The sequence below is a fragment of the Carettochelys insculpta genome, chromosome 4 (assembly GCF_033958435.1).
Source record: "Carettochelys insculpta isolate YL-2023 chromosome 4, ASM3395843v1, whole genome shotgun sequence".
Lineage (NCBI taxonomy): Eukaryota > Metazoa > Chordata > Testudines > Carettochelyidae > Carettochelys > Carettochelys insculpta.
Window position 1 is genome coordinate 20188534 of NC_134140.1, and position 22996 is coordinate 20211529.

At 40.3% G+C, this 22996-nt stretch overlaps 1 protein-coding gene across 7 annotated transcripts in view; it reads left to right on the top strand.

Annotated features, from left to right (window-relative positions):
* Positions 1-22996, top strand: part of HTT (huntingtin) — a 168339-nt gene that overhangs the window by 66576 nt on the left and 78767 nt on the right. For all 7 annotated transcript variants that reach the window (XR_012645326.1, XM_074992401.1, XM_074992396.1 and 4 more), the window contains 12 exons: positions 510-712; positions 2277-2403; positions 3061-3188; positions 4454-4564; positions 6433-6510; positions 7348-7571; positions 8332-8410; positions 8557-8718; positions 11841-11896; positions 14363-14511; positions 17589-17725; positions 20136-20252. Coding sequence is in view for 6 of the 7 variants with exons in the window: in XM_074992401.1 (XP_074848502.1) it covers positions 510-712; positions 2277-2403; positions 3061-3188; positions 4454-4564; positions 6433-6510; positions 7348-7571; positions 8332-8410; positions 8557-8718; positions 11841-11896; positions 14363-14511; positions 17589-17725; positions 20136-20252 (1571 nt within the window). In the remaining variant the exon portion in view is untranslated. The remainder of the gene's footprint in view (positions 1-509; positions 713-2276; positions 2404-3060; positions 3189-4453; positions 4565-6432; positions 6511-7347; positions 7572-8331; positions 8411-8556; positions 8719-11840; positions 11897-14362; positions 14512-17588; positions 17726-20135; positions 20253-22996) is intronic.

Consider the following 22996-nt stretch of genomic DNA (forward strand, 5'->3'; position numbering starts at 1 on the left):
TCTTCTGAAAAGTCTGATGTAGCCGTGTTTGTGTGTGTGTAAAAATAATGAGGAGTCCTATAGCACCTTTGAGACTAAAAGATTCTTTTAGGGCATAAGCTTACTGCAAAAAAAACTACGTGTTGTGTTTTAGGATGATCAGTCAAGGTGTTTATTGTATTCTATGTAGCTGATGAGGTGATGTTGAATGTTCCAGGGGAAGTTGCCTCTCTAGAGTGTTACTAATTAAGATCCCTGTTGAGACCTAAAGTGCGATTTCGAGTTGTGCTTAATTCGCATTAACTTAAGTTAACCGCAACTCAAAATCCAGCTTCCTGTGGCCCCGGTTCAAAACCTAACCCCCTGCCCCCAGCTCCACACAGCTGTGGTTCAACCCCCCAGACCCAATGACATGACTTCTCTTGCATACAATACATCGTAACTGTGGAATAGTCATAATAATATCACTGTGAAGAATGTGGTGCACAGTGTCACATCAGTGTTCTTAAATAATGGACTTGTTATTTCAGCAAGTGCTCCTAAATCTTTGAAAAATCCTTGGATTACTGAAGAAGATATGAATCCTGGTGCTGCTAAACAGGAGGAGCCATGGCCAGCTTTGGCTGACCGAACTCTGGTTACTTTGGTAGAACAGCTCTTCTCTCATTTGCTAAAAACTATTAATATTTGTGCTCATGTAGTGGATGATGTTGCTCCTGGCCCAGCAATAAAGGTATGATTTTTTTATTATAAGTGACTCCAAAATGCTTGTGATTTAATGAGCTGTTGAGCTGTGAACCTTGTTGAAGATTTAGGCAGCCAAAATACATTTTTACTTGGTGGTGAGTTTGATGAAGATGTGGCAGTGTAGGGCTTTAGTGAGGTTTAGCAATATAAATAGCTGCCTGGAATCTCCAGTGTCTTGTGCTACTGTATCTTCACTCCTATCTTTAGCCATGCTAGTTAGCATGGATATGGCTTCCCATGTTTCTGTCACCCTCAAGTGCTGGGTAGATGTGCCCTGAGTGCCCCTTGTTACTGGTCCAGCACTCAGGAAGTTTAATATTTATCCCTTGTTTCTTTTTTATCAGATACTATGATATCTGAACACCTTCCAAGAATATAGAAATAACAGTCTTTCTTTAAATGGTTTGATTAGTTAACAGGGTTTTAAAAATTTTATTTGCTTATTAGAAGACCTGATTGAGACTACGAAGTGGAAGAGACAGGATTAGTGTTTAGTTTTGCTTCTTCTGAAGGAGCAAGTTAATTTTTTTGTCTACTGCATTTGTGAGCATAAGTATCCACTGGTTGGTGGACAGTTTCATTTTTCTGCTTGAACTTAGCTCTTGTTGACCTAGGTCATGGTCATGGTCATGGAAGGAGAGGTGACCTCTCAGGTTACCAAGGTTAATCCCATGATTTTGAGTGTCAGAGCAAAGATCTTAACCTATGCCTTAGGGAAGCCAGTAGTGGTGATGAATCAAATAAATAACCATTCCAGAGTTTTGTTTTGTGTTTTGTTTTTTTTTTTTAAATCAGGTTTGAAGCAGTGATGGAATAAATTACCAGTTTACCAGGTCTTTGGTAGTTTCTAAATAACTGAAAGGCCCTCGGTCCATTGGTTGTAGTGCTCCTGTTAGTGTAAATTCATAATCTGGAAGTTAGAGCAGAAAAGAGGCAAAATGGAGATGCTTCCAGGGATTGTGTCCACCTATGTGAAGGGGCTGGTGTTAGTCTTAGTTTGTGGGGGAAAGTACATTTACAATATAGAGTCCAAAGTCACATGCCCTTGCATACTTTGAGTCATAGAAGTAGCTGTTACTTATTCTGGCTAACCGGCTGTCAGGAAGACTCACTGGGTGGGGATAAATTTGTATATTCCATTGTGTTCATTGATTGGCGATCAACTTAAATGATCCATTCACATTATGCAGGATACACTGGTTGTAAATGCTTCCCTGGAGCAAACATTTGAAATACAGGTGTAGAGTCAATATTGCGAACTTTAAATACAACGGTGATACATGCATACAAAGAGGATAATGGATTTCATCTTGTCCATTGATACTGTGAGACATACTTTTTGAGATTTGTTGCAGTTATACAAAAGTGGTAGCAACACTGTTCTACATGGTTGTCTCTTAATTATACAATGTCATACCCCCAAACAATAAGATTAAGTACAACCATTTTTAAAAAAGGCAGGTTAATTAAATGTATGTATATCCCCATAAATATGTTTAGATGAAAGGAAAAGTGCTGATAGTGTAACAGTTTCAATGTTTTTATTTTAGGCAGCATTACCTTCCCTGTCAAACCCACCTTCTCTAAGTCCAATTCGTCGGAAAGGGAAAGAGAGAGAACCTGTAGAACAAACATCTGTACCAATGAGTCCTAAAAAGGGCAGTGAAACTAATCCAGGTAAGGAGGTTGTGTGTGTACATGGTATATTAGGCATAAGTATTGATTTGCTTAATTCATGTTACTGTGAAGGCAGTGTTAAATTTCTGAAGAAGGTGGACAAAATATTTCCAGTACTTAAATCTTGAGTGGCATTTCTTTAACAACTGTTTGTAGTATCTAGTATGAATAGTATGAGTGGTATGAATTTGTGCAGGTTGCTGTTAGTCATGCTTCCAAACTGTTCCCATCAACTGTTGATTTAAAAACAAAAATTGTTTGCATATGTGCTTTGTAAATGGAAGCTCTGCCCCTGTTAAGAGTACAGAGTGGGTGATCCTGGAAAGCAAAAACCTAAACATTGAAAGTAAAAACTTGCAGTTTTTTCTGTAGCAGGAGTAAAAAGAGAAGTTAATTCCATTTAACGAGTCCTGTGTGGGTTAGTTGTCTTATTTTGTAGCTGATTTGGATAGAATGTATTTTATAATTCTGTAAATGCAGGTTCTTTGGGTCATCCTATGACCTTGTAACACAGTTCTTATTCTAATCATTCAAAAATATCTTTTCACTCATTTTACAGTGTATTTCAAAGTGATCAGCTATATTCCATAGTGGTGTTCAACATGAAATTAAATGTGCTAATTGATTTGTTCAGGGTTATTTTTCTGTTTTAATAAGCTGCTAGGCAAACGGATACTTCAGGGCCTACCCCAGCAAGCAAATCATCGTCACTGGGCAGTTTCTATCATCTTCCATCATATCTCAAGTTATATGATGTCTTGAAAGCTACCCATGCTAACTATAAGGTACAGTACCATGTTTTGGTAAATACAACTCTTTTCTGATAGTATTATACTATCCAGTGTTGCAAGTTTCATTCTTCTTTGAGTGCTTGTTCTGTGAGAGTATAGAAGAATTATTTAATTCCAGTGGTGGTGTACATTGACTTTTTACACTGAAATTCATGCTCTTTGTATCCTTTGGGGGCAAGTCTTGTACCTTCAGTACAAGACATGAAGGGTAAGCCAACCACAACCATCCCTCACTTTTTTTCTCATTGTCCATGTCTAGGAGTTGGAACTTGCAGGCTACCATTACCTAGTGAGTTTTGTGAGCAAAACTGGTGGAACAGCCACACACAACGCATTTTGTTGACAGTTTGTTGAAAAAACTAACCACTTCTGCCCTGTCTCTCATCCATGAGGCATAATGCTGCTGTCGACAGATTCTGTCAACATAAAAAACTGTTTGGATGTTCTGGGGGCACTTTCTCTCTTCTGTGCTTCTGAGTGCCTGTTTTGTTGAGAGAGCAGCTGGACAGTGCTCTTTTGATTGTCTTTTGTGTATGGCTGCACTCTGACAGAAGTTTTTTTGGGAAATCTCTTCCAACAGTGACTTACGTCAATAGAGCGCTGTAGTGTAACCTTAGCTGCAATGCCTACACTTCTTGCTCACTGTGTGACCTGTCCATTTTTCTGTAGATGGATGGGCACTCAGCTGGTACTCATTTTTAATAATGTTTACTTTCCGTGTTTGAGATAAAACTTTCCTGTGCCTGTATGACTTTCCTGGTACAAATCCATTCATAATTTAAAGCCTATATTCAGAGTTGCTTTGTATATAAGGTGGTAGTGAGTCCTCTAACAGGTACACATGGTGCTTTATCTGGCTTGGTAAGGGGCACATATTATGGGCTATTATAAATTGTTTTCAAAGAACTGAAATGCAAGAATCCACCCATTTTTGTGACCCCAGTTACAGAGCTGTGAGACCTACTGTTCCTGGGTATCTGACCCTGTAACCCTCTGTATCATGTACCTCTCAGCACCTGCGGGTTTATTAGACACCATGAGAATTGCACAAGCCCAGAAGACCAGTTCAGCAACGCAGCTCACAAAAGAGCATTACAGTAAACTAAGTGCAGCTCTTCCAGTACCACAATCAGACTTCTGATGGAGACTAGGCCTCCATATCTAGCCCAGCACCCACCTTCTTTCTTTCTCTATTTTACACCTCACTGTTGAATAATTTAGCTGGGTTAAAGTATTCACTTTTCTAATTATTTAACAAGGTTACATTGGATCTTCAGAACAACAACGAAAAATTTGGGGGTTTCCTCCGATCTGCTTTGGATATTCTCTCTCAAATTTTGGAGCTTGCAACTCTTCAAGACATTGGAAAGGTGTGTTTCTTTATGTAATACTGGCAAATTGACCCAGCATTAGATAGGTATTTAAGTGAATTCTTTTTTCTGTTTGGAAAATATATAACTCCAAATGATTGAGGCCTAATTGTGTGGGGGAATTGCAGAGAGGCAGCAGGGATTCCCTTCCATGGGACTGTGACTGAGTGATGGGGTGGGGTGCTTAACTCTCCTGACAGGGTGGAGAGCCCTGTCTCCGTGTCAACTGTTTTTCTGCTGTGGCTGCCTTCAGTGGTCAGTCTTCTGTATCTTTGTTCCATGCAGTCACTGCCCCCAGTGGTGAGTCTGAAATACATCATCCTTCCTGTTAGAGCCCCTTCCTGTCCATGTCCTGGGAACTCCTGGGATTTCAGGGATTTCCCACTTTCCAGGCACAACCAAACCCTGACCTTGATTTAAGTTAGGGTAAGAAGAACCCATATACCACATTTTATGGTCATAGCTCTTACAGTTTGAGGAGTTCCTGAACAAACATGGTACTGACAGACACACACACACACACACTCTAAAGTATATAGCAGATAATGTAAATTTAGCTATATTTATAACATTCATTGTGGAAGCAAATATTTTAAAAAATTAAAGTTCATCCATCCAGGAATGGTGCGTGGAAATGCTGACAGGTCTTGGAGTCTGTCAGAATATTAGGTTGCACAATAAGTGAACGTTAAAGGATGGGTGACATAGCTTCTTTTTTTATATGGCATTTGAAGAGCAGTGGGCTGGGATTATAATTTAATTTTAAGATTCGAAAGGCATTCTAAACCTCTGGTGTAACTAGATGGAGCTTTGTTTGTATAACTGTTTGTAAGCATGAATGGGGCATTTGTCTGAGTTGATTGATATACCTCACAACTGTCATAATTTGGTCAGTCTTTCATTTTCCATTTGTGGAGGAAATACACTCATTCCTCATTTAATGAGTACTTGCTAAAACGAGGGACATACATACATACTTTTGCTCACAAAACGAGTGAACTTCTCTCCTGCTTATATGAGCCAGCTGCAGGGTTCCTGGCCAGGGGACGGGGAGACCCACAGCCCTTGCCTGGCCTACTCAACACCCCCGGTCTGGCCCGCTCCCAACACCCACCCTGTCCCAGTTTCCGAACCTCCCAGCCTGCTGCATCCCTCATAGGTACTGTTGTTGCAGCCCTGAGGAATGAGCTGCCGCCAGGTTTTGACCTTTAGCCTTGCTCATGGCCCCAAATTGCCACCAGCCTTAAATCTTTCCAACCTGCACCCCCCGCCAACTCCCCATCCCAAGGTTCACTTATCTTTCAAAACAGTGCCACATGCTGCCACTTCTTTGCATAGTTAGGAGCGCTAGGAACCAATCAGAGATTATAATATGTATTTAATGGTACTTTAGTGTCCCTCTTAAAAATTTTCGCCTACAAGCGAAAAGTTGGGAACTTGTATAGCAAGGGATGAGTGGCACCACACCTCACAAAAGTGAAACAGTGTAAGTGGCTTCAGTCTGTGAAAACCTGAATAATTTTACATACTTAAGGTTATACAGTGATTTCATTCCCCAGAAAGTTAGACCATTTCAATCTTACAGTTGTATGGCTACAATAAAAGTATTATATTTATGTTAAATGAAGAAAATAATCGGGATTTGCTCCCCCTCCCCATTGAAGCTTTTTTCTTTGTTGTTTGTTCTTAATTTAAATGGGCTCTGACATACCTTAAAAGGGTTGTACAAAAACGTAGCTTAAATTTGTAACATGCAGGCTTTCTTTCTGTATGTATATTTGTTTGTCTACAGTTTAGCTTTTTTTTTGAGAATTAAGCAATAGTAGCTGAAGACATTCTGGTTAAATTACTTGTAAACTTGTGTTTAGTGTGTTGAAGAAATCTTGGGATATCTGAAATCCTGTTTTAACAGAGAACCAACGATGGCTACAGTTTGTGTACAGCAGGTAAGGAAGTAATTTCTGACTTTTTGGAACCTGTCGTATTGGCACTGAGGAGCCCCTCTGCCCCAGCAATTTGAACATAAACAATCTTTCTCATTCTGAAGGAGGGAGATGTAGGCGAGCACTTTTGAAGTCGCCAACTAGATACAGACTCCCAACTGTACCCGTTCTACATGGGATCAATAGTGATTGTTTATAGTATCCTAATATGACCTCTTACATAGGCACAAGTCAGATATACGTACTACCTGCCACAAGGTAGATGGTAGATGGCCATATAGGAACTAATGGTAAGACTGAAAGACCTTTATAGTGGAAACACATAAATATTATACCCAGTAGTCATTATCGGATGCAAATTCAATGCAAGTGTGATCAAGATCCTTCTGTGTTTTTGCCTTCTTTCATTTTTGGCTTAGTTTCAAAGCAAATAATCTTGTTGTTGAAGGTAAACAACAAGCCATAAGATTCCATTCATATTTAAGCTAAGGTTTATTAAAAGCTATTTTAAAAATATAGAAACAATCTGGTTTTCATAGCGTCGGTTTTCAGGCAGATTACGTATAAATGTTTAGCTGAGAGTTTTGGGTTGGTATCTTTGTAATCTAGCCTGAGGAAGGTGCAGCGTGTGTCTGTACTGGCTCAGGAGCAAGGATGGGACTGATTCTGTCATGGTTGTCTCTCCCCTTCCTCCTTTGCTGAATGGGGGAAGTAAGGTGCACCAGCCCTTCTTTTATATTGCACTGACACTACAAAGGTTTCCTCTAGTACTGGAAAAAATGCTTTTGGGGGAGGTGGGTATTTAAGTCAATTGTTTATGAATTTTTTTTTCCCCCCCAGATGCTGAAGACTTTATTTGGAACAAACTTGGCATCTCAGTATGATGGCTTATCATCAAATCCCAGCAAATCTCAAGGCAAAGCCCAGCGTTTAGGCTCTTCTAATTTGAGGCCTGGTCTTTATCATTACTGTTTCATGGCCCCTTATACACACTTTACACAGGCACTTGCTGATGCGAGTCTAAGGAACATGGTACAGGCAGAGCAGGAACATGATGCTTCAGGGTAACTTACTGTTTTTTCCCGTTTATGGTGTGTTGATTTTTGTAAAACTAATCAAAGCATTCTAGCTGGAGACAATAAATCATTAAGCCGTTGCAAGTATTGAACTGGGCCATTGTAAAATTTAAATTATTGAAGTACCTTACATATAGAAATTAGAGTATACTGTTCAGTCCTCAGTAGCAGGAACTTTTTTGTTATGTTTTGAAATAGTATCATTTTTCTTGGTGTTGGTAATTTGATTTCTGGTACAGTACTATAGTCTGGATAGAGGACAAGTGCTTCAAAAAGCAAAGTGGAAAATAAATTCCATTTTAAAAAAAGAGCCTTTGTCTATATTACATTTTCTTCTAAATACAGCTATATATGCAATTCAATAATAAATATTAGTTTAAAACCAACAGTACTAATATCTTTATTTTTCACTAATTAACAGCAGGGTCTTCATGAATTCAGCTGTTTTGCGAGTGGCCACTTCCTGGTGCTCTGGGGTGGAGAGCACTGGTGTCTGCCACTTGCCCCAGGCAGGAAGCGCTGGCAGCCCGCATATTGACAAAATTCAACATTTGCGAGGGTTCTCACCATAGAAACCTTATGAATGTTGAGACCCTACTGTACTTTCTGATTTTCTCTTTGCTTCAAGTATTTTAGTAAACTGTCAACCCCTATTGCTGAGCTGATGTTATGGAAACAAAATATAGGGCATGCCCATCAAGAATTTTTTCAAATACATCCATTCGTTTTAATTTTTCTATTTTGATAGATGGTTTGATGTGCTGCAGAAAGTTTCTACTCAGCTGAAAACTAGCCTTACAAGTGTAACGAAACATCGTGCTGATAAGGTATTTAAAATATGTACTTAAGAAACAGTACTATAAAAGGAGGGGAGAGATCTTTTATCTGCCTGAAGTTGTATTTTTAACAATTTGGTTTTGAACTGGAATCTCACAAATATGTGGCTTTAAACCTGTTTTTTTCTTTTTAATAGAACGCTATTCACAATCACATTCGCTTGTTTGAACCCCTAGTTATAAAAGCTCTAAAGCAATATACTACAACAACGTCAGTACAACTACAGAGGCAGGTTTTAGATCTGCTAGCACAGCTGGTTCAACTACGGGTTAACTACTGTCTTCTAGATTCTGACCAGGTTAGTCATGCTGTCATCTTATTTGGTCGGTTTATAGCAGGTTAGAGAACTTTAGTTGTTTGAGGTACGCTGACAAACTAAAATCTTTTAATAAGAAAATAATTACCACTTCTGTTGTACTACTAGTACCATCGATGAAACTGTGATTTAAAACTGAAATTAAGGAAGTTGTATTTCATCCTTCAGGGACATAAAGGTCACAATCTGTTTCTAGTTGGGTTTATTTTTTTTTCTTTTGATTGTCAGGTACTCTGTAGCATATGGGTGACTGTTGAAATACTGAACCATTCATTTAAATCTTCCAAATTATCTAAATTTCTAAAATTATCAAAACTTTCATTTGGAAATGTAACAGCCTATCACACTGCCAAAAAATTCCATTATAATGAAGATTATTAACCAGGGATATATTATAATTAGAAACAGGGAGAATGTTTTGGTTGTCCAGAAACATTCAGATTACTGCTTAGTCACAGTAAGGTAAGACCGAGATCCTAATGTACCTTCCCAATTTGTGACATAGTGAGAACAGATTGAACTGTAGATTATCTAGCTGGGTGCCATTTACATACATTGACTTGAGAAAATTCTTGTAAGTGTGCTTAACAGAGGTCTGTGGGCCTGAGTCTGCAAACTTTATACTGACTGGCAGTCATTAATCATGATCCAACTTGTATACTGAGTAAGTAGGGGTCCTCTTGAAATAAAGTGACTGAATTCTCATTGGTGTAAAGGTACAGAATTTGCTTGTGTCAATGTAGTAAGGATATTTCAGTTCTTAAGCTGCTCTGTGCTGCCACAGGGCTGTGACTCAAGCCCTGGCCCGGCTTCACACCGTTGCCATGGGGATGGGTTCTGGCTCAACGCTGCTACCATGAGGTTGCCGTGGGACAGCAGCTCTGGCCCCGGCCCCAGCCTTTCTTTTCCCAAGTGTCTGGCTGATTGGTCTCACAGAGAGCCATATGTGAGATTGGGAAGGAATTCCTCCTCCCCACCACTGGCAAAAACCTTTGGAGTTTTCACCTTCCTCTGCAGCATGAGGCACTTGTCACTCTGCTCACTTGCTGGTTTGAAGTAGGGTAAATGGTGGATTCTCTATACTTATCTTAAGATCTTGAGTTGGGGATGTCAGTAGCTCAGTCTGAGGTTATGGATGTGTTACAGGAGTGGATTGAAGAGATTCTGTGGTCTGTGATGTCCAGGAGGTCAGACTAAATGATCTCGTTGGCCTTTTTAAATTTGGGTCTGTAGGTGGTTAGAACTAAAAATACTTATTGCCTTCCAGTTAAGAAACACTTATATTTGTGTAACAACCATATCAATAGAAAAACCTAAGTGATATCATATGAGTATTAAAAAATCTGTGTAGATTTTTAAACATCCAGCCAACAATGACTGTTAATGTTCTACTGTACCATACTAATTGTTATATTAGCATTTGGAATTATATGTAAATTTTATATACAGAATTCATGTTCTGTGCATTCTACCTACAAAGTACTGCAGTTCCACCTTATGTCCACCAGAGGCTGCTGTGCCACCAGAACACTCTAGTCAAACAAAACAACAGAACTGTAGCGCTTTAAAGACTAACAGTGATTTTTTTCGGTGATGAGTTTTCGTGGGATAGACCCACTTCATCAGATCAATAGCTTTTCCAGTACAGCCTGAAATCTGTAAGTACAGAGGTCCAAAAAAATTGCAATAAAAACTGACAAATCAAGTATGTAGGACTGAAGGAGGTGTGTAAGGGGTGGCGGTGAAGTTAAGTGCCATTGCTGAGGGGTGGGGGTCAGGGTTTAAGTTGGTGGGGGGATCCCTTTGTTAACAGGGATCCCCCAGTTAAAAGGCTGCTGGCTGGTGGAGCAGAGCGCCACCAGCTCAGCCAAAGGTAGCCGCGGCTGCACAGGCGAGTAGGGAGGAGATCCCCCTGTCAAAAGGGAACAGAGCTGGTGCAGCCAGCTCTTCCCCCTGAGTGCCATCGCTGGGCGGGAGAAGGGGGTTAGGGGTTGTTACCCATGGTAAGAACTGCCATAGAAAGCAGTGGTGTAATAGCCAGAGAACTATTAACAGTACAGCAGCTAGTAACAGCCAGAAGCTGGCTGCATTCATCACATCACCCTGCCCACAGAGCCAGGTTAGGAAGCAGGGGATATTGATGGGTGAGTAGAGCACATGACATCATTTTTAACTAATCCTGGAGGATTGGTAATCCTAGAGACAGACCATGGGGCATACAAGACTGCTAGGAGAGGGCAGTCACAGAATTGAATTTAGAAGGTCAAGTCTGGAAGACGGAGTGCAGACTGGGGCGCGGGCTCAGGTGCTGTTAGGATGACAGCATTGAGCCTGGGCTGAATGGAAGGGCAGGACCACATCGGGTTGGGGCAGATGTGTCTGACTAAATGAGAGAAGGTAGGAGTCAGTTGGGCTACATGGTGTGGAGGCTTCCCAACTCCTTAAAAACCCTTTTCTCCTCCACAAAAAACCGTTCCATATTTTTCCAACCCACAAACAACCCTCCAGGTTCAATCCCAGATTTCTTCCTTCTCCCTCAGTTCTTCTGAGATCTCTGATTCTCCACACCTTTGCGCAGCTTCTGAGGGGAATACATTTCTGTACAGTAGTTTGTGAATTACTCAGTTGTGTATTAATTTGCCTAGAAAGGTATCTGTAAAAAAAACATGAATTTTTTACCAAAAGAACTGAAAGTGGTATAATTCTCTTGACAAAATAAGTGAAATTTTGCTTAATTTTTGGTGCAGAGTTCCCCCACGAGTAAAATTTAAGGAAAAACCTGATTTTGATACATAAGTACAAGAAATCTGCGTTTAAATTCAAAGAGTCAGTATTAAATCTGCATTTCCTAATTAGAATTCATTAATTCTCAACCCTAACACTTCAGAGAGGATTTTTTTTATGAAAATATGAGTGTTCATGTAGTGCCATAAGAAACTCTTCAGAACACCTTATGGCAAACTGTGTGAGTCAGTGCTTTTCATGTGGTTACCCATAAATGTACTTTTAAATTATCGTTTACCAGTTTAGTTTTAAATGATACATTTAATATTGACAATGTTACTCAGTGTATACTGTCCTTAATACTTCTATCCTATGTGCAGGTGTTTATTGGATTTGTGCTAAAGCAGTTTGAATACATTGAAGTGGGACAGTTCAGGTAACGTCAAACATTTTAAAATCACCTCTCCTTCTATTATAGGATTATTAGGATATAATCACACAGGTCCAATTGAAGAATTTGGGTTGATAGGTCTTGTTGAATTTTACTGTTTCTTTTGGAATCTCTGTTTTAACACAGGATACAAAGCAGGAGGAAAACAACTAGCAGCATTTAACTATTGCCTTGTCCCACTACCCCTATCATGCATGTCTGTTTGTTTCCCAAAAACCTTCAGTGATTTGTTTTGAAACCTATATGGCCCCATATTTCCATTGACATCCATCCAGAGAATCGTGCCCATCCACAAAAGGAGAGTTCCATTTCAGATCATGTATTTCACCTTCTAATTCAGTAGTAACTTCTTTAAGGGGTTTGGGCACTATGTAATGGGAGGATGAGGAAGCAAAGTAGAAGAAATAGAGCCCTAATCTATATTAATTTGTACTACTTCTCCTGTATCGTGAAACTCACTGTCTATGGAGGATTTCAGAAGGGAAAGTGCAGTTTTGGGAGGAGGCCCATGATCCATGCATTCTGGTGCTTCAGAAGTGTTCCAGTTTTATGTAGATTAGGAATGTTGCTTACTGAGTGGATAATAGACAGCAGATGATCATTATTGTTCTAAGCAGAGTAGCTAAATTAATACAGGCTGAACCTCCCTAGTCCAGCATCCATGGGACCTGACTGGTGCCAAACCACAGGAAGTCAATATTGTCCTGCAGCATGACCCACACTTCTGCTGCTTGGTGGGCTCTTGGAATACATTTAGGTGTAAACTACAGCTAAATAACAGCACAGAACACAGATCTAGGACTGGTGGCTGCAAACAAAGTTTGAGACCATGGTAAACTTGGCCACACCCAGGATATTTGGACATCCAGCTAACTCAAATAATGCTGCAGCGGTGTGTGTCAGATTTGGGAGGTTCAACCTGTAGTAACTAATTTGTTCTTAATTACTGCAGTTTTTCCTAAGACTTCGACAAGCTTTTGTTGCACATTTATATGGTAGCTTCTAGTCCATTTATATTCCATTTTCTGAAATTGCCTGTACTTCCCCTTTTAAATTTTTTTAATGTGATAGTACTTTTTTAACAAAAGCTCTCATTTGTAACTATTTACCACAGTACTAGATATTCAGAACTAGTGTGTCTTGCAGTTTTCACATTCTGTTTGCAATTCTTAGCTATTTTACACACACACACACACACACACACACACACACACACACACACACACACACACACACACACACACACACACACACACACCCCATTTATCTTGTTTTTAATAGAATCACTGAATGCAAGCAGGATCTGTTCCTTAATTCATCCATTTGTCACTTAACGGTACAATGCCTTCATCTTCTCCTTCACATTTTTCCTTTCAAACATTTTTTTTTAAGCTGGCAAAATTTAGCCCTCCTGCCAGTCTCCCTCTTCTGGCCCTGAAGTCTGAATTGGAGGCAATTGTTAACCACAAAAAAAAAAAAGGGTGGGGGGGCAATAATTAAACCAACTTTTAAAAAACTCCACAGTTAAGTGGAATTATGGTATAAATTTCATCTTGCTTGCTTATGTCTTATTGTGCAGTCGTCTTGTACATATGTGGCTATCATTTTATCTGTGGTGTCCAATACGCTCCCTGTTCGCCACATGTGGCGAATAGGGCAGCAGGATATGGCTAATGCGGCCCAGGAGAGCTGCACACATGGGGTGCCCCTCTCGCTGCTCTGCACATGCCTCCAACTGCTTGGTGGGACAAGTGCGTGATGGTAGCAACAGAGGTGGCTCTGAGCTGTGGACTCCTGCAAAGGTGCTTTTGTGGCAGTGCAGCTCCAGCTGTCGGGCAGTGGCTCCAGTGAGTAATCTTCGAGTGGAGGCAGCACCTGGTTTGAGGGTGCATCATTTTGTTTGGGGCAAGGGGGAATGTGCTGATCCATTCACTTTCTTCTGGACACCACTGATTTTATAAACTCTTTAGTGCAGGGTCTGTGCCTACCTGCTGCTTTGTAAAACACCTTAGCACACTTTTGATGTTCATAAAACATTCAGATATAGTAATTGGCGATTAAGTGTTTGTGCTACATAACTTTCACATCCATATGAACAGACCTTGTTTCTGGGTTAAAAAAAAACTTTCATAAAATCTAATACTGAGGCTGGTGGGATTATTCTGGTTAGTATTGTAATCACTGATCTGCATTCGTTCTAATTAAATTTTGGAAACTGAGCTAGTGCAGAGAAGTGCAATAAATGAACCACTTTTAAACAAGGTCTAGTTGTAAAAAAAACAGTGTACAGAAATGACTGAAATGCCATACAAAAAGTGGAAAAGTATGTTACTGAATTGTAACAAATTGTCCCTAAAAGATAAACAGAAATTTATTTTATTGAAATAGAAATGATCCGTAATGTTTAAAGCACAATAGAGCATATTGACTTTTTTTTTTTTCTCCTTTTAGGGAATCAGAGGCAATTATCCCTAATATCTTTTTCTTCCTGGTATTATTGTCCTATGAGCGATATCACTCCAAACAAATAATTGGAATTCCTAAGATTATTCAGCTGTGTGATGGTATCATGGCCAGTGGACGGAAAGCTGTAACACATGGTAACTTAATAAAACAGTGGAACAACTAACAATTTGTGATGTACTAGACAGACGATACTGTGCTATGCTAAGGAATGCTGGGCTTATGCTTATCAACCCATAACACCAGTCTCCCCTGTAAGTTGAGCACTTGGGAGAGACCCAGGAGAGAGATTCAGGTGCTGCCCAGCTGATTAGCGGCATGTCCATAGCCAGTAGCATATGTTTCTACTGGTGGTGCACATATATCCATGCATACTTCAGTGTGTGTAACGCTTAATTTTGCACATGAATGGAAGAAATCAGAAAACATTGCATAAAACCCTTGTGGTTTTCTTATAGTTTTTTAAACTACATTTTTTACATATTAAACATAGTTTAAAGGTGTGAACCTATTCCTGGCAGAAAATAGTATTTACCCATTTATCCTACTTCCACAGTTATGCATAATTGGCTATTTTTCTCAGATAAATTAGGAATTCTTTGAGTACAAGATCAGCTCTAAATTCTGTTGCCTGAGCTGTTTAGATAAGGGTCGTATATTGTCTGGTTCTGTCTCTTGCTTTCTCAAAGTGTTTTTACTTTAAAAATGGGTAAGATGGAAATAGATTTTTGGTTTCAATTTGCAATTGCCAGTTTGTTATAAGGATATTGTCAAATATCTATTTAACATGGGAACATAACACTCTTCTGCTTCCTTTATACAATACGTTGCTAACACAGAAAAAAGGAGACCCAGATTCTGATCTAAATGTCTGATTTCTAATTTTAAAATGTTCCAAAATGTCTTTCGTTTTACATATGTTTGTAAAATCAGAAAAAAAAATTACTTACGCTGTCTTCAAGATGGAATACTTGTACTGAGGAGCTTCAGGAATTATCTGTGTAGGTTTAAAAGTAAAATATAATGAAAATGATGGCTAAACTATTTAATAGCAACAGTTGTATTATTGCGGGCTTACTCGTTATTGAATAGTAGTGTAACCGCTGTATTTTTGGTAAGTTTTTATAAATATATTTTGATGTTAGTTTTATTAACCTTATTTTGGAAAAAAGCATATTAGAAGCCTCTTTTTATTCCAGAACTATTTCGTGTAAGAGATTGTACTGAGAAAGGCATGTCTTTTTTGAAAATATGCAAAATTCCTAAGGGGTAATGGCAATCTGTCAAGAGCTGTGACTTAGGCTATGTTTACACTATGAGACAAATTTGAATTTATTTATATCGATTTTCTAATTCTGGAATTTGTTTGATTTTGACCATCCTTACTTCACACTGTGCTGCCCACAAAGTCAAGTCATTGCTGCCACACATAAATTTGCTAACATTGACTGTTGCAATAGAGCATTGTGGGGAGCTATCCCACAGTTCCCTCATTCCTATCGCATTCTGGGTATGCTTGCTGGTCTTGATGTCATCTTCCCCCAATGCATTTTCATAATTCTCCTCCCGATCCCTGAAAATGTGTAGATCCCTGGAAATAATGCGGAAGGCACTCAATTACAGGAGAGAATTTTTGGTTTCCCCACGCATTACATTGCCAATAAGGATGCAGTGACTGTATTCTCAACTGGACATGCATGTGGATGATTGCATGCATGTGATCCCTGAAAATAATGCAGGGGCCAGGAATGCTTTTTAATTGGAGAGAAATGTAGGAAGGAAGAATTTTTGGTTTCCTCATTCATTATGTTAACGGAAAGGGTATTTGGCTTTCCAGTGCACTATAAGGCTTCTGTGCAACAACTGTATTCTCAACTGATCATCCACTGAATAGTCCACCTTCCATCATTGTAGAAATGTGATCCCTGAAAATAATGCAGGGGCCCAGAATGTTTCTTACACTGAGAAGAATGAAGGAGTAAAGAATTTTTGATTTTCCTGTACACTATATTGGTGTTGGGGAGAGTCTTAATGCGGGGTCCTGAAATATTTTTTTAAGTAAGACGAAAGAGGATAGAAAAGTGCAGGGTCAAAAAGAATTTTTGGCTTTTCCCTGGTGGCAGCAAGCCTTTTCGCTGCCAGGGGAGACTTTTCCCTGCTGGTGGCAGCAAGCCCAGATATGGGCCAAGGGGACGGTGGTGTCAGTGGGTGACCAGTTGAGCTGTTCCTTCCCTGGCAGCAGCAGCAAGTCCTTTAGCAGCCGGGTGAGACTCCCTATCGTGGCAGCACAGCCCCCAGTATTTTAACTGCCGGGGGAGACTTCCCCATGGTGGCAGCAAAGCAAGACTTTCTTTGCTGTGTGACTGTCAGGCATCAAACGGCAGGCACGTCCTTTTATTGGGTTGAGTTGGGAGCTACCCATGTGATGTAGCTGAGCGCAGGAATGACCCAAACTGTGTGGCGTCTGTGAGGTTGAAGGGGCTTTGCACGCAAATGTAAATCAATGAGAAGTTTCTCGGCATGTTATGCAAGCACAACTCTCGGCACATTCTTGTTGACACATAGTACAGTGTCTCGGGCTAGTACCAGGCAGCCCAGAAAAAAATAGCCAGTGTAAAGGCAGAACTGAGAACTCCCTGCAGGGGCTCTTTGAATGAGTAGATCCACGCACGTTGCTAACAGCACAGAAAGAAAAGACATTTCTCAGGCTGTCATACTACCATGAGACCACAGATAAAGGCTTGCTGCTCCCTTTTGGAAATTCATGTTCTTCCTATTACTGGAAAGCAACAGTCACAGTGGAGCACTGAGGGGCATTATGAGTTACATATGGGATGCCTCTGCAGGCTAATAAATTCGTTTTTAAGACATGGCGCTTCCACACTTGCATTTAATCAATCTTCTGAACTCGAGCTTGACACTACACCCATCAGGTAACTGCAATTTTGTAATCTGAACACAGTCACTTAGTAAAATCAAGCTAACTGAATTAAATTTGATTATCTCGTAGTGTAAACGCAGCCTGAAGCTGTACTCCAGTAACAATGAAAGAACAAGAGATGGGGGAAAGACTTAAGTTTTTCTGAGAGTGTTCACAGGCACATTACGATTTGTGCTAATTTTCAGTAATAAAATAGGTGGCAGTGGGATCCTTTTTGTGCTGTTCAAAAATAGCTTGCTTTTATTATTGAAATATGAAACATCTTGATTTTAGCCATACCAGCTCTGCAACCGATCGTCCATGATCTCTTTGTATTACGAGGAACAAATAAAGCTGATGCTGGAAAAGAACTGGAAACACAAAAAGAAGTGGTGGTGTCAATGCTGCTAAGACTTATCCAGTATCACCAGGTAACAGCATAGTATTTCTTTGTATGGTATTATGATGTGAATTATTGGTTAGACTGGCCACATGCAAAACATTTCAGGTGACTTTCATCCTAATCAGTCGGGTGCTTAATGTAAGCATAATGCTTTTTAATTGAACTTGATTGTCTAGAACTCTGCTAACGTGTGCATTAATGTAATGTAAGCAAATGTCTTTGAGCTCAGTTGAAGAGACAATTCTTTTTCCTCAAATTTAGTTCATTTATAGGATTTGCTAGAAATTTGGATGTTGTGTGGAAGTAGACTGACATTAATTAGTGCAATTAAAATTTTATAGTGAATTCATAGTTTTATATAGTCATGCATTTTTGATGACTTTAAACTACATATTCATGTAATGTGTTCTGATGTTATCTGATATTAATTATGTATTCGCATAAAGGTTAAAATAACATTGTGTTAGCTGTAGTACAGGAATTTCTAGTAGAAATCCTATTTTAATTCCTGGACTAGTCAGTTCAGGTTACTACAATAAACCCTTGATTTTACAGACCCCCATTTAGCAGACTTCAGGAACAAGGGACACCCCCCACCACCCATTGTTTCCGAAGTCAACTGGGGTCCATAGAGTCCTAAATCCCCCCCACTCTAGTCTACCAAACAAAAAAAAGGCAGGGAGGACTTGCTGGGGTGGGAGGAGTGCCTGGCACCTCTGGTGGTGGCAGTGGTTCCTGCAGGCTGCAAGGCGGTGTGCCTGGCCACACAGCAGGCTCTGAGCCAGGGCGGAGTCTGGGTCCACTCCAGTGGCAGCTTTGGTGAGTGGCAGGGTTTTTTTTTTTTGTTTTAAGGGTGTGGTTTTTTTGGGGGTGGGGGGAGCCGAAGTGGGGCAGTAAATTCTCTCATTTAATGGACTTTTGGGAATAACGGACATCCTCCCTATTAGTTTGTTAAATGGAGGGTTTACTATATTCGGACGAAACATCTTACAGGATCAGGATTTTAGTGTCCCACTTCCATTCTTCCTTTCAGAAGACAGAAGTAAATACAGATACCCTTCTGATGCGTGAAGACTTACCAGCTACCTATGTTTTGCTTTCCTTCTCACTGCCCATGCATTTCATCTCATAGTTGACTCTTCCCACTATTGGACTAATCATGTATAAATTTTGGTTTTACAAAGCACAGAAAATGTTGCTTTTATTTGGAAAATACAAGGTTTTTTGGTCATAATAAACAGTGAATTTTTACTATGATCCATAGACTAATATTTTGTTTAATTTACTGGATTTACTTATGGTAAACCCTCAAAATATATGATTTTGAGTTGTACATAACTTGCATTAACATGAGTTAAGCACAACTCAAAATCCTGCCCCTGCTCATGGCTCTGGTTTAAACCACCTGTGGCCTGTCACATCACCTGAGCACTGCTCCAGCTCATCACTCCCATGCATGGCCTCAGCTCCTCACCCCTGCTCGGTTCTAGCTCATCTCCATCCCCCCGCTCCCCCTCTGCAGCCCTAACCCACCCAAGCTTAAATCCCCTATCCCTCTTTACACCACCAGGCTTAATTCTCCCCAACTGCCCCCCAACCCCCACACTCGCCTTCCAAAGAGAGATCCAGGTGCTGCTGCTGCTTCCCTGGCTGCAGAACATGTGTTCCACCAGGGAAAAAGCTGGCTCCTGACTCATGCGAAATTCAAGTTGTGGGAGTGGGTGGGAACACAACCCTCACATAAGTTGAGGGGCTACTTTAATTTTTATATCTTTATGTGTCTGCTAAAATGTTATCTAAATGGAACAGAAAAGTTAAGCTATTTGATAATTGTGTCTCTTACTGTATTACATGAAAGACCAGGTGAAGCGGGGAGGCAGTACATTGATAATTTCAGATGATTCTAGATCAGTGGTGGGCAATCTGGAGCCCGCTGGTGCTCCACCTGCACCACCAGACGTGTCTGCTTCTCTACCCCCACACCTCTAGCATAGTGGGGCAATGGAACCCCACACTTCTTACTCCTCCCCTTACATACCAGGGCCTTTGGAGCTGTGAATCAGGCAATTTTCATGCTCCAAAAGTGCTGGGAGGGAGGGGAGGGACAGTAAGTGTGGGGCTCCAGTGACCTGGTGTGTAAGAGGCGCTTGGGGAAGCAAGGCGGTGGACAGGGTGCGGGCCCGCAGATGGAGCCTAATGGACGACAGGCTGCTGTGGTTCATTGAAGTGACAAGAGGACCACTCATGCAATCCTCCTGCTATTCAGGATTACCCATCCCTGTTCTAGATAATCTTTTTGAAACACCTGGTGTAACTTTGTGGTTTTGAGGAAAATGGTAGTTTGAGTAAAGATTCCCACCCTAACTGTACTCAATTTGAATATGCCAGTTTCTAAAGTACAGGGTGGTGGTTTTTTTATTCATTCCCTCCCCCTTCAGGTGCTGGAGATGTTCATCCTAGTACTGCAGCAGTGTCACAAAGAGAATGAAGACAAGTGGAAAAGATTATCCCGGCAGGTTGCAGATATAATTCTCCCAATGCTAGCAAAACAACAGGTTAGTATATAACTTTACTGATTTTTTTTTTTTTTTTAAATCCTTGTGTATCAATTTTGCTTTATCACATGAAAGTAATATTCAGCTTACAGTCTGCAAGCAAATATAAATATTGGAATCTATTTTGCTAAAATAGATTTATATTTATGAAAGACTGTTTATAAATATAGTGTTAAGGGTAAGATATCCCATTCATTATTAACGGAGATGATAATGAAGAAGAATTTCTGTATAATGTCATAGGTATTTTTAGATTTAATGCAATTCTTAAGTAGTTTTAAATAACCACAAAGACTAATCTTCTAGTTACAACTATTTGTAGTGTCTGTCTTCTAACAATCTCATCTTAAAATTAAGTCTTTAAATGCTCAAAGAGCCCTGACTACTATTATGCTCTATAGCTAATCCAGCCCAACATGTTTACTATATGGTATCAGGCCCTTCCTATCTCCCGTTGGTAGATGTTCCACTTTTAGTCACTCAACAATGGAGAGGATCATGAAAGGTGTAGTCAGGATTTCTCTATCAGTGATCAAGCATACAATGAAATGGAAGCCTCTGCTATTACCTCTGCTAGAAGGCTGAGCGAGAAATGGCAGCCATCTTTGTAGACAGTTCGTATCTGAGAGGGTAGGTATGTTAGGCTGTAGCTTCCCAAAAAAACCCCAAACAGTCCTGTAGCACCTTAAAAACTAACAATTTATTACGGTAAGAGTCACTTTATTGGGTTTATTATTTACTAGGGTAAGAGCTTTCATGGGTAAGAGCCACTTCAGATTCTGCAGCAGAAATGAACAAACAGGGTAAATACCTGGTTTTTCACAGGGAATAGGTTTCTCTTCACCTCCATCCTAAATTATTTCCTGAAGGTAATACCTGAATTCCATCTCAACCAATTCTCAGCTTGCATGTTTCCCCAATATCATATGCCAGTGCTGAAGAGAGAAGACTTAATTCCTGTGCTGTCACACATGCCTGGGCATTCTATCTGTAAAGGACCAAACCTATCAGATAATCACTAACGCTGTTCCTGAGGAACTCTAGACTGATACCTGAATGCAACAGCATGTGCTACCAGTGTATGCATATCCCTCCACCTGCCTGGTAGGAGCACACTCAGCTGGAGCACAAGCTGCTTCTGCAGGAAGCAGCAGTAGTAAACATATGCAGAGCAGATATCTGGAGTTCGTTCATACATTCACAAAATATTATGCACTGGTGCAGTCTCTTGCTGCAGATGCTTTAGGGGGACCTGTAGTACTTCAGGCGTCTTTGCTGTCAGTAGCATCACATCTCTTGTTTATCATGTGGGGCCAGCACTTAAAGGAGCTTACTTACCTCTAAGAGGAAGTGTTTTGAGAAATAGTGTCCCTATCTGTATTTTGCTACCCCCTTTTTATCCCTTCTGCTGCAGGTCCTGTTTGTTTGTATCCTTTCGTTTGTGAGAGATGGTAGGAATTACAGCTGGTGATGTAGATGGTTTGTAATGTCTCCTGTGACTGAATTGTCCAACCCAAGATTTGCATGATCTTTGACAGGTGTTGCAAATATATGTATTTTGGTTGGGAGTTGCTTGCTTCACATAGGCTCTTTTCTCTTTAAGCTGTAAGAGCAACTTCCTGTCTTGGACTTCTGTGCCCTGATGGAGATGATGGCACCACTTGTTAAGATCACTTACCAAGGCTTCCCATTGGTCAAGATCAATTCCAAATTCCTTCATATCTCACTTGCTTGTATCTTTATAGCAAATCTTGTGTCAGACTTTGGTCCTTGTTACCTTTGATAGCTCCCCATTATAGCATGTCCTAGGGTCAGTCTGTCCTCCAACCTACTCAGCCTAGCCAGCGCAGTTGTTTTTGCTTGACCGAGTGCTATCATGCTTGGTAAATCACATGTCAAAGAACTTCTGTGTTGGTGACTTTATCTTGCCATTTGGTGTTGAGTATGCAGCATAAACAACATAGGTGGAGTCTTTTGAAACTTCTGTCCTGATGAGCATAAGTTGTCCATGTTTCCCTGCTCTACAGGAGTATTGAGTGTGCAAGCTTGGTGCACTAGTGTTTTGGTCTTGATGGCAAGCTTCGTGGTGTTCCATGCTTTTTAGTTAGCTATAGGCAAGGGCAGCATTGTAGACCCTAAGTAGCTGAAGTCTTGCTGATTTGCACTGAAGGTGATTCAAGGAACTTGTGAAACCTTCTGTCCTGATAGAGCTCTTTTCTTAATGCTGATGGTGAGAGCAAATGCCTGACAAGCACTTCAAAGGCTCTCCATGAGTTCTTGGAAATCTGGAGAAGTGAGTCATATACACAAAGCTTATTACCCAGTAAATTAATTAATGTGCTACATGACTGCTTCATTTTTTGAGAAGCTACAGACTAACACAGCTACCCCCCTGAGACTGAATTCTTGTAGTTATCTGCATCATGGGCTATGATGGCAGCATCACCAATGAATAGAACTTCCCAGATAGCACCTTTTTAACATCTGTCATGACTTAAGTCAGACTAGTTGAGTTTCCTATCCAATCTTCTGTTGGATTCATTATAAGACTGGAAGGGCTTTGGCCTGCATTCCCTCTTACGCTCTTGGTTTGGAGCGGAAGGAGAACTACTTGTTCATGTGTGGGCCAGCAGTCATTGTTAGAGTTTTATAGATTCTGACGTGCTGTGCGTGCTTACCCATGTGTGAAATACTGAAAGGGACCACTCATCTCAAAACTTCCATTCACTGTGTACGTACTGAAA